The following is a 12,997-nucleotide window of genomic DNA, read 5'->3' as shown; positions in this document are numbered from 1 at the left end:
TGAGTTAGGAGGAAAGATTCAAAGAGCTGAGCCTTTAGAGTTTAAACAAAAGAAGATGAAGAGGAGACCTGACTGAAGTGTTTAAAATTATAAATGGAATTAGTCCAGTGGATCGAGACGGTGACTTTAAAATGAGTTCATCAAGAAGACAGGGACACAGTTGGAAATTTGTGAAGGGGAAATTTCACACAAACGTTAGGAAGTTTTTCTTTACACAAAGAACGATAAACACTTGGAATGAGTGACCAAGTAGTGTGGTAGACAGTAGGACTTCGGGGACTTTTAAAACTCGACTTGATGTTTTTTTTAGAAGAATTAAGTGGATAGGACTGGTGAGCTTTGTTGGACTGAATGGCCTGTTCTCGTCCAGACTGTTCTGATGTTCCTCATCAGGCACTTTGTGCTGCAACAGGAGCCACTGTGTCATTTGCCATTATGTCACCAACAAGATCCTTGTATCTGGTCCCTCCAGTAAATTCAATATTAGATAATCGGCCTCTTATCTACTGCATCTCTTGTAGGAAGTGTCACACACATGTGTTTGGAAGACAGTTTATAGGCTCAAAAAATGCATTTACCCACCAGATTGGGGGTTGGCACTGCCCTCTAACTCCTTATCTTCTCTCCCTGCAGAACAACTGACGGATCCACAGCCTAACCAGCACTTCCAGTCCTCAAAACAACAACACCACCATCAGTTCCGGCTCTAGTCCTCAAGACCCTACCTACTCCTGAAGGCACTTCTGGTTCCAGAATGTCATTCGCCCATGACATCACTTCCTTCTGCCAACTTTATACAGTATACAACCTCCATTTTTTTGATCACAGCCACACTGATCTCTCTGAGTTCTTTCACAGGGCTTCAAAGTCACTTTACAGAGAAAAACAGAAGAAGCTCAGCTCCCTCTCAGCATGGGATCACACATTTCTCCTGGGCCTAAAGACCTGATGAACTTTTTAATGCCTTCTTCTTCTCTATTGGCAGCTTTTTTTCACCTCTTCTCACTTTCTCTCCTTTCATCTGCCCTGGCTTTGCTCCCTCATTCCTGTCCAATACCTGCTCTTTCCTTTTCAGTTGCAAACCTGATGATGACCATATATCCAAAACGTTGTGTCATTTACCTTCTTTCCTTTACAGCAAGGAAATAACATTTAAGTGTTTTTTCATAATCAGTAAAATGGTAATAGTAATGAAGAATTCCAAACAAAGATTTGATTCAAAGGCCAAAACGGGCAGACCTACAAAGTTCACAGCAACCAAGGACTGTCATCAAGACGTCATGTATAAGACTCAATGGACCTACCCTTCGCTCTTCTGCGTCTGCCACCGCCTTCTCCTGGTTCAGCTTCTCAGTCTGCTGTCCGATTTTCGCAATGAGAGCCTCTGTGTCTTTGTTGCGCTGGTGCAGCTCCACTTCCTGAATCGCCAGCTTCGCCTTCAAATCCTCCACCTGAGAGACAAAAGGATTAACCGGTTGAGTGTGGGGTCATCATGGTGATCATCTGAAACTTTGATCTTCACAAACACATGGCACAAAGAAGACGGCGGCCCCCAAAAAGTTAACAATGACCTGCATGATCACATCATTTTCCTGTCTTATACTATTAAACTTTCCTTCAGATAGAAACTTTCAAAATTCCCAAAAAGATAATTTAACTTTTATCAGAACATTAGAAATCTGACAAAACGAGAGTAGACCATTCAAGCTTCATTGTTTAACTAAAACCTAACCTGTCCCCAAATATCATCCCGATCCTTCTCAAATGTTGACAAGGTTTCTTCTTCAACTGCCTGTCTTGGTCAAGCGTAAAAGCAGAGCTAACGTGTGTGATGCACCATCTGTGGGAATGACAAATTCAAGGCATTGTCCTACTATATGCATTACATTATATGCAAGATACATTCCAATAGATGCTGCACTGGAAACATTAATGTAGAATACATCCAATAGAAAGTAAATGCTAGACAGAACTAAGGACAGAGGTAACCTTAGCCATCTTTAATAAAAGGAGATATGTCTGTGTGTGTGTCCATCTGGTTGCTATGGAATTCATTAAAGCAGAGCTAATGTTTGTAATGCACCATCTGTTAGAATGATAAATGCAATGCATTTTATTAATACAAATGTTTGTGATGTGCCATCTGTTGGAACAACAAATATAATGCATTTTATTACTGCAAATGTTTTTGATGCATCATCTATTGAAATGATACATGCAATGCATTTTATTACGTCAAGAATTACAAAACACATTCCAAAAAGTGGCTCACTGAAAATAATAATGCTGAATAAGTTCAATAGAAAGTAATTGCCAGACAGAACTAAGGGCAGAGGTAACCTTACCCATCTTATATAAAAGGAGATATGTCAGTGTGTATGTGTGTGTGTTCATCTGGTTGCTATGAGATTCATTAAAGCAGAGCTAATGTTTGTGATGCACCATCTGTTAGAATGATAAATGCAATGCATTGTATTACTACAAATGTTTGTGATGTGCCATCTGTTGGAACGACAAATGTAATGCATTTTATTACTACAAATAATTGTGCTTCGACATGTGTTGGAGTAATTAATGCAATAAATTTAAAAATCATTGTGATACGCTATGTGTTGGAGTAATTAATGCAATGCATTTTATCACTGCAAATGTTTTTGATGCGTCATCTATTGAAATGATACATGCAATGCATTTTATTACGACAAGCATTACAAAATACATTCCAACAAGTGGTGCGCTGAAAACAATAATGCTGAATAAGTCCAATAGAAAGTAATTGCCAGACAGAACTAAGGACAGAGGTAACCTTATCTATCTTAATAAAAGGAGAAGTGTGTGTGTGTGTGTGTGTGCGTCCATCTTGTTGCTATGGAATTCATTAAAGCAGAGCTAATGTTTGTGATGCACCATCTGTTAGAATGATAAATGCAATGCATTTTATTACCTCAAATGTTTGTGATTTGCCCTCTATTGGAATTACATATGCAATTCATTTTATTACTACAAATAATTGTGTTTCGACATGTGTTGGAGTAAATAATGCAATGTATTTTGTTGCTACAAATCTTTGTGATGCACCATCTGTTAGAATGATTAATGCAATGCATTTTATTACTGCAAATGTTGTTTGATGCATCTCTATTGAAATAATACATGTAATGCATTTTATTATGACAAGCATTACAAAATACATTCCAACAAATGGTGCACTGCAAACATTAATGCCGAATGTGTCCAACAGAAAGTAACTGCTGGACGGACAGAATGTCACTGCTGAGGTAAGTAAACCTCTCAACGAGGTCAACACTCTCTCCGCAGACAGACACACTGCTGATGGCCGTGCCCAAGAGGTCATTATGGCCTTGATGTTGGTTTTTATCAGGACACTCGCAAGTCCAGACACTCAGACTCCTCTCTCAGTCTCTCGAGCGCCCCGATCAGAGCCTCCATTGACTCCACGAAGATCACAGCATCGTCAGCAAAGTCAAGATCAGTGAATCTTTCTTCACCAACAGATGACAACACACCAGAAAAAGTGTACAAATAGATTAAATGTATTTAGCAGCAAATATATATATATTCCTTACTTACTAATATAACTAACTAGCCATCCCCCCTGGCTCTGCCCTCATATTAGTGAAACAGGACAGTGAGGAAGGTCCTGCCCGGTTCCCCACTCCTGACGTCATGCTTCCTCCTCCCCTCGGCCCGCAGCCTCTGTCTCTGATTAGCATGAATATATCGCTCCTGCAAGTGAACTATGATTCTTAGGGTGATGAGAATCAACCGGAATGTTCAAGTAAATTATAGAAAAAAACCCGATCTAAATCCGTTAAGTACTTCTTCTCGTTCGCTAGCTAAGCGGATGTAAGATATGCCCCTAGGCTGACGTGTGAGTGAGGAGGGCACCGACCCCCTTCAATTGGCCCGGTGTGTGTCTCTCGGATTTGCGTGAATAAATTGGTACTGCAAGTGAACTCTGATTCTAAGTGCAATGAGAAAAGTTGCAAAATCAACCGGAATGTTCAAGCAAATTATAGGAAAAATCCAGATCTAAATCCGTAAGTTCTCTTGTGAAAAGCGGACAGACAGACAGACAGACATTGGATTTTATATATGTAGAGATTACAAACATGACAAAATAAGGTGATGACAAAACTACAAAATGACCATTACGTATAAAACCCCCCGACAATATTTACAATCCTGGAGAAAGTCTTTACGGTAGGTGACGAGGGTGAATCTCGAAGTGCAATCACCGCTTAACGGATGGAAAGATGTGGCCGAATACTCCCCATTAGTGATCTGCTTCCCGGAACGTGGATAGAGAACTCAGTGCAGAAGATAAATGGTATTCTGAGGCGAGCCTCTTCACAAAGAGCATTGGTGGACTGGATTGTGGAAAAAAGAACCCACCGCCGTTCCTAAATCCAGTGACCGTGCACAATCCTCCTCCGCTAGGATCGTCCAGTTTATGAAGGGGTTTTGCTGCTGCTGCTGATGATGATGAAGTCGATCGAAAAATGAACAAATCAAAAGCTCCCGCCACATCCTTCTCTTCCGGTTTAATGTGTACAGTGCTGACAAACCTCAAACTACAAATCCCACAAACCCCTCCGCATCTGTGCATACCTGTTTAAAGATGCAGACCCCACAGTTACAAACAGGAGTCTGTGTGACCGGTGTTGTTATTAATATTCAACAAACAGTAAACAGGACAAACCTATAAATGAATGAATCCCCCCCTACCCCAATGTGGCACCGGGACAGTACAATCAGAACCTGAGCTTAACATCCATCCATCCATTATCCAACCCGCCATATCCTAACACAAGGTCACGGGGGTCTGCTGGAGCCAATCCTAGCCAACACAGGGCACAAGGCAGGAACAAATCCCGGGCAGGGTGCCAGCCAACCGCAGGACACACACACCCACTCGCCAAGCACACACTGGGGACAGTTTAGGATCGCCAATGCACCTAACCTGCATGTCTTTGGACTGTGGGAGGAAACCCATGCAGACATGGGGAGAACATGCAAACTCAACTCAGGGAGGACCCTGGGAGCGAACCCTTACTGCGAGGCAGCAGCGCTACCCACTGTGCCGCCCTATTGAGCTTAACATGACAGTGAATTTTTGACCCATCACCAGACTTCCATTTTTACACGGAAGCAAAACCCACCTGAGAGGACGTGGTCTGCAGCTTCTGCAAGCCGTTCTCCAGTCGCTCCATCTTCTGGCTCAGCTCTTTCCTCTTCTTGCTTAGCAGGTTCTCGTAGAGCTTCATGAGCTCCAGAAAACTCTTGGGCGTCGTGTAATTGTAGTGCTTCTCGTTCTGCTGATATTTCAGGCTCACTTCGTTCACACTGGTGTGCGCGTAGGAAATGAACTGGCTGATGGAGGCCTTCACCTCAGGCTGCAAAAAAAAAAAAAAACAAAATTCACAGTTTTAATTTATTTTTTATTATGAAAATGGTCAAAAACAGACAAATACGTAATACACAGATGTAGATACCCCTCCACGATAAACGAAGAACCCACAAAATTCATTGGCACCCACCATTGTTTGTTACATGAATCTGAGTTTGCTTTCGAGTTCTGATTCAGCAGAATATTTCAAATAATACAAATGAAATGGCATGGACAACAATGATGGGACCCCCAAATTAATATTTGGTAGCACATGTCACTGCTAACAAGCGATTCCTGGAGCTCTCCGTAGAGATGTCTGCTCCTGTCCACAGGTCGTTTGGCCCACTTGTCCTCAGCAAACTGCTCCAGCTGGGTCAAGTTTGATGGTGGTCTTCTCTAGACTGCAGGCTACAGGTCTTTCCATAGATCTTCCATAGGATTCAAAATCAGGATACACAGGCCACTTTAGAACAGTTCAATGATTTCTTCTTCTTCATTCTTGGGGGCTTTTTTGGCTGTGTGTTTTGGCTCCTTATCCTGCAGGAGGGTCCATGACTTGCGACTCTGACAGAGCACAATGACGCTGGGCATGACACTTCACTCCAGAATGTCTTGATGGTCTTGACATTTCATTGTTTCCTGCACAGACTCAAAGCGCCCCATGGCTGACACAGCAAAGCAGCCCCCAAACATAGGTGAGCCTCCTCCATGTCTCACAGTAGCTCTGGTGTTCTTTTCTTTGAAGGCTTCACTTTTTCATCTGTGGACATGGAGCTCATGTGACTCACCAAAAAGCTCCAGTTTTGTCTCATCTGCCCAAAAGACCTTCCCCCTGAGGTATCATGGCAGATGAATATGCATTTGAGCAAATCCCAGTCTGGCTTTTTTTTGTTCTTCTTTCAACCGTTGAGTCCTCCTGGATCTCCTTGTGTTGATCCCACTGTCACTCAATAGATGGTGAGATCAATCACTAATGGACCCTCACCTGATCTCTTTAGAGTTTGCCCTTGGCTTTTTGACAAACTCTCACTAACCTTCTGCACAGCGTTTAGACTTGGCAATCACTGCACTCAAGCGATTCCTGGAGCTCTCAGTGAGACGTGTGCATGGGTTGTTTGGCCCACTCGTCCTGAGTTTACTGCTCCAGCTGGGTAAGGAGTGAAGGGGGTCTTCTCCAGACTGCATGTTTCAGTTCTTTCCATAGATGTTCGACTGCATTCAAATCAGGGCTCGTAGAAGATGTAGGAGGACAGGGAGCAAGTTCTAGATTTGAGGAAGCTGCTTTCAAATAGACCATCCTGCTCCCAACACTCTTGAGTTCTGAGATTGGATTCCTGAGCCATCAGAGGTCACACCGATAAGCTTAATGGGGGCCGCTGTTTTCCTTTTGACTGACCTTTGAGAGAACTGGCGATAAACCTGGGATTATAGCCACAAAAACACAGACTGGCCTACAAACTGATTAACCACCAGGTACGTAGACCACCTGTTCATTGGGGGCATGAAGATGTGTCTGGGAGACTGCAGACATCCAATGTAAAGTGATCTGGAATGACAAGAAGTCCAGTGGAGACACCACATACAATGGTTCTTCAATGGCACTTTACTGGGTTGTGTGGTTCCTTTGCTTGAAAAACAACTCCTTCATTATGTGGGGGGCTCTTTCCGGTTGGGCTTTTTAACGGTTCCTAACATTTTGACAAAACAGAAATCTTTAAGGTATAGTAAGAGACTCAGCAGGATCCAAACATAGCAAGAAAACCTGAACTTGGCCTGTGTGACTCTGTGGAGTGAGAGTTACAATCATCAGTCGTGAAGCCATTGGGATTGGACAAATCTGTTATCACCTGTTCATTGTCAGTAATGGGAGGCACTCTGGACCCCCTGGAGGAGACAGAAATGGGGGCCATTATGAACAAAGGTGCACATCCTCTCCATGACACTAACATTGAGCCAAACGAATCATTCAGCAGATGTCTATCAAGAAACGCTAGGGGGGGCTCCTTTATACCAACAGCTATACGTCTATAACGCTAGGGGGGGCTCCTTTATACCAACAGCTATACGTCTATATAGCGCCTCATTGGGACTGGGATGGCAGGATTGGCACTCCAGCCACCGTATAAAACCACACACTGTTCAGTGTGCTGCTGAGGTGTCACCCGCTGCACTCGGATCTCAATCCAGGTGGTGTACAGTGTGGCAATGTCCTGTAATTACATTGCACATAATCAGCACATGCTCCCAAACTTTAAAAAACCAAATACATATGGGGCAGTGCCAGTTGAAGCCCATTTGGTGTCTTAGGTGGAGTTAATAAACTTTGCCCATTGTTTTCTACAGGTGGGATTATTTGACTTTGAAGACCTATAGGTGGGAGTTTTGTCCCCTTCGGTGTTCATAACGCCCCTACAACAGCACAAATGTCACCTCTTTAGGCATATACTTTAAGGAGCGTGTGCACCATGGTGTTCTTTTACTTTCACACATGGTGCCCACTCAATATCATCAGAGTTTGTCATCCAGGTTGGTTAGGTACCTCTCAAGTATACTTTCAATAATGGCACCCATTAAATCATAGTTTAACGACCGGTTTGTCTGTGTCCAGAGCGCATGCCCCTTAACCTTCATAAATCGTGGCTTTCAAATGACAGTGCCTAAGGTGGACACCTATGTCACCTAATGGATTGGCTCTGATATGGGCACTGATTTCAGATTCCATTCCCACTCACTATTGGTGTGGACTTTGCACATTTTCCTCATGTGCGTGTGTTTGAGTTCTCAACAATTCACAGTAGGTCAATTTGCGACTCTATAAATTTCATTTTGGTAAGAGTGTCCCTGTGCATGAGTGAACCCTGTGGTGAGCCAAAGCTGATGCCCACCTTCCAGGACAGGATTTGACACCATACAATCCTAAACTGGATAGGCAGGTTAGAAGAGAATGGTTGGATAATGTCTGCAAATACCCTTAAACGAAAGTCTGCCATGTGCACTTTAATCACAGTGTTGGATAAGGAAGCCAAGCGAGGACGTGCAATATCGTTATTTTTTTAAAGTCTTTCCTCCAGGTAACGAACTAATTTTATCGAGATCTCGATAAAACAAAAGATCTTGTTTTCTCGAAATTATGAAATAACTGTATCTAACGTCTAATGTTTAGCTTATTGAAGCCACGTCCTGTTTGAAACGGCAGAAGAGCATAACTGTATTGCTCAGCGTGTCACATTTTTGTTCAATCAAGGCTGACGCAGGCTGAAATATGTTTATGCCTAAGTTTAGAAAATAATAACGTTAGTGTCCGTCTTTTAAGAAGCCGGTTAGCATGGCTTCAGCTGTATTGGCGTTGCAATCTAAGCAAGCCTGATGCCAGGAGCAAAGGTTAACTTTCGTTTTCTCAAGATCGCGGTAAAATGATTCCGTTATCTCAAGTAAACAAATTTGCGTTTTCTCGACATATCGATACAATTATTCCGTTACCTCGGGAAAACAAAGTTTTCGATAAAATGTCCGATAAAATTACTCTGTTATCTCGAGGAGACAAATTAAAAATATAACGATATTGCACGTCCTCTCTCGGCTTCCGTAGTTGGAATTGTTTGATTTGTAATTTTAAATTGTTGAGCAGCGGGGTCAATCAAGTAAAAAAAATGTGTCATTGTCCCAAACGTTATGAAGGGCACTGATCATTCATTCAAATGATCAAGTGTCACCCGCTGCAGGGCTGCGTTCGGGTCTCAATCCGGGTAATTCGTCGTGTGGTGGGCGGGGCAACGCGCTGTGATCTGCGCATGCTCCCAACGATTCCGAGCTTCGAAATTCAACGTTGTGTAATCTGTGCGCCACATAAAACGCTTAAATAATTTAAGGTACTGAAAGTATAAAGGTAAACGAAGTTCCCTTCATGTTACTAGACACAAGTACCCAAGGGATTTATTTTTAAGTGTCATTTTATTTGAGTGTGTGGGTGTGTCACCTCACCTTTCCCATACCGCACACACCCAATGCGCTCCTTCCCGAGCCGTTCAAGGCGCTTCCATAAGGGGCAGGTCGAGTCCATGGCACGCACACACTAGCCCTGCAGAGGAACACCGAGCCGTTCAACGCTCTTTTGTCTACCGCTTTCTTCCCTTCTGCACCCCCGACACGCCCCTCACCTGCGCCCGCCGCCGCGATCCGGCTAACGATTACTAGGCGTGGGGGCTACCACCCTGACAATGCCACTTCACTCAACTGTGTGCTTCTTTGTTATTAAAAAAAAAAAAAAAAGTAAAAAGAACACGCGAAGAACTTCTTACATGTGGTGAATTATCAGAGGATCTTTGTTATGAATTAATTTCTAATTTTTGGGGTAATTGTTCTGCAGGAATTCACACGTCTCCCAGTTGTGATCGCCAAGCCGCCCCAAGCTTTTCGTTGCAGTTAAAATTAATCTGTTATTAAATCGCCTACATTCACCCTTTCTACTTAATTTTTCATAACAAATCAACTTAATCAAGCTCATTAAGTGTCATTATTAGCCGTTTATTGTTATCCCTCTCGGTGCACTTGTGAGTGGCAGCGTGTCACGCCTACTGACGATCGGGTGACACCGCCGTATTCAACTCGTTTTTTGTCTCCCGTGGTTATCTGCTGAGATGTCTCCAAAACATTTTTTGTGTTTTATTTTATTTCAAATAAAATCTTCATTTATCGACAGCAGTTCGTGCTTCCTCTCAAATTCACGCTTAACAATATAGGTGTCGCCTTGAGTCGTGCCCGTCTCCTCCTGCCCTTTGAATGCCAGCCGCTCGGCGCTGATGCCCCGTCACACGGAACCGCGGCCGCCCGCTCCCTGCTTGGCGAGGAGAATGCACTTTCACGGCTGTCAGGGTGACGGACAAGGAGAGAATGGCCGCCATAGGACAGTTAGCTTGTACCTGCCCATGAAGCCCCGCAGGAAGTCGCACAAACTTTGTCCCTTTTTTCGCCCCCTCTGAACAGATTAAGTTTGTCTTTAGGACACACATGGCTTCACTAGGGTGCCTAACCTCATTCATAATAGATGCTAATCTTTTCAGGGCTGACTGATGACAGCATTTCCTGCCCTTCACGGAATTAGACCTCAGTTTTATCAAAGGACTCGAAGTGCCTGCTAATTAGAGTAATTTCCTTCATCATGAATTATTTATTTCTATTGTAACTGATCACGGCAATGCTAATGGGTTCCGCTAAACTTGCTTCTCAGCGTATCGCACAAGCAGGAGGAACTTTGGGTAAAAAAAAAAAACTCATAATGGATGCCTCCAGGTTACGAATTCCTTGGAATATTAAAAAAAAGACTCTGCCAATCTGCTTAGGTAATTTTTAAAATGTTCTATAAATTTACCAAGTCACCTTACTTTCTAAAGTGAAAGTAAACTGTTGTACCCTCTCAAAAGTGAAGGTGCCAAAGTAGGTCTTTGGTGGCAATGCCAATGGGGGAGCTGTTTTGGTTCCCTAAAGAGAAGACTCTCATTTATTTAGATGAGCTTCCATAAATAGATGATTACAGGTCAGTGAAATACCAGTGGGCTCACTGCGTGGGATCTGTTTGCAATGCGGACCCTGACCAAACTGGGGTCTTAAGTGAGGCCTCTTATCCCATCCCCTCCCCACTGAATCCACTACATTAGTATTTCTTATAACAGCCTTAATCTGAACAATACATATCTAATATTACATTTCCTCATTTGGCTGGCACCTTTACCTAAGGTGACTTACAACATTTGTGATACCATTGGTTCCACTTGTTTTTGGTTTTCCAGTTGGGGTACATGCAGGTCACGTGACTTGCTGAGGGTCACACAGTGGTCTCAGTAGCCAGTAGTGGTCTCCACAGCCTTAACCACTACACCACACTGCACATCATTTACCATCATATACAGATACTTTCTTTAAAATGATCAAAACTTAAAAGTGAACATTGAAAGGTTTCTTCAGCCGCTGTGTTGCATATCACAACAGCCACACATCGACATCTTCTGAAGGCAGCAAAGTCCTCTGTGAGGTCGTCACACGACAGCCTCTGTGCGGCGAGGTCTGAGTGGGCGCTGATGACAGACAAGCTGATCAGACGTCGTCGCGGACTTCAAGTGTGTCGGGATGAGCTGAAGTTTGGAAATACTGCTAAGTGGGAGGGGGGCTGCAATCCGGAGGGCAATCGTGGATTTGGACTTCCACCGCATTTACTGGCAATGATAAGGCACTGGATTTGTTTCTTATGTAAATTAAGGCCTAATGATGATGACAAGGATGATAATGGTTATTATTAACAAGAACAAGAACAACAATAAAAAGAATAATAAAGGTCAAGGGTATCAGTTACCCTGTTACTCTTTGTTACTTGATACAGTCAATAGTATCACTTATCATGTGATACATAAAAAAAACAAAACAACTAATACTACTATTTACACTACAACTAATAATAATACAAATAGTACTACTACTTCTACTAATAATAAATAATAAATACTGCTACTACTACTACTACTAATAATAAAGAAAATAATATAAAATACAGCAAGTACTACTAATATACAGAATACTACTAATAACAATAATAAATATAATATAAAATACACCAACTACTACTACTAATATATAGAATAACAATACTAATAATAATAAAGATAATAAAATATACAACAAGAACTATTACTAATAATAAAAATATAATACTACTACTGCTACTACTAATAATATATAAAATACTACTAATAACAATAATAAAGATAATATTATAAAATACTATTATTACGGCTACTGTTACTAATAATAATAACTATGACTACTACTACCATTACTACTACTAGTAATAATTAGTACTGTTACTGCTACTATTACTAATAAAGATAATATAAAATGCTACTACTATTACTAATAAAGATAATATAAAATGCTACTACTATTACTAATGATAATAATATCATGCAATACTACTATTATTTATAATAACTACTACACCATGTACAACTACTATTAATAATAATAATAATAAATATATTGTACAATACTACTACTAATAATAATAAATACCACAACTGCTACTACTACAATAAAGATAATATAAAATATTATTATGATTATTAATAGTAGTATCAATAAATATATTATACAATACTACTATTAATAATAATACATACTACAACTGCTACTACTACTAATAAAGATAATATAAAATGATACTACCACAATTAATAATAATAACAACAACAATAATAATAATAATATATACATTATACAATAGTACTATTAATAATAATGAATACTACAACTGCTACTACTACTAATAAAGATAATATAAAATGATACTACCACTATTAATAATAATAACAACAATAATAATAATAATAATAATACATACATTATACAATAGTACTATTAATAATAATGAATACTACAACTGCTACTACTAATAATAAAGATAATATTATAAAATACTACTACTATTAATAATAAAAATAATATTATACAATACTATTACTAATAATAAATATTATAAAAAACTATATATATATATATATAATTTAAAAAACTACTACTACTACTAGTACTAATAAT

The 12,997-nt window shown here is 40.8% G+C and overlaps 1 protein-coding gene across 1 annotated transcript in view; it reads right to left on the bottom strand.

Annotated features, from left to right (window-relative positions):
- Positions 1-12,997, bottom strand: part of dnah9l (dynein, axonemal, heavy polypeptide 9 like) — a 514,436-nt gene that overhangs the window by 198,181 nt on the left and 303,258 nt on the right. The window contains exons 44-45 of the mRNA XM_051930607.1: positions 5,184-5,417; positions 1,305-1,451 (exon numbers count right to left, since the gene is read on the bottom strand). Of these exons, the coding sequence (XP_051786567.1) occupies positions 1,305-1,451; positions 5,184-5,417 (381 nt within the window). The remainder of the gene's footprint in view (positions 1-1,304; positions 1,452-5,183; positions 5,418-12,997) is intronic.

The sequence above is a fragment of the Erpetoichthys calabaricus genome, chromosome 8 (assembly GCF_900747795.2).
Source record: "Erpetoichthys calabaricus chromosome 8, fErpCal1.3, whole genome shotgun sequence".
Lineage (NCBI taxonomy): Eukaryota > Metazoa > Chordata > Cladistia > Polypteriformes > Polypteridae > Erpetoichthys > Erpetoichthys calabaricus.
This window is presented reverse-complemented; position numbering and strand designations above follow the sequence as displayed.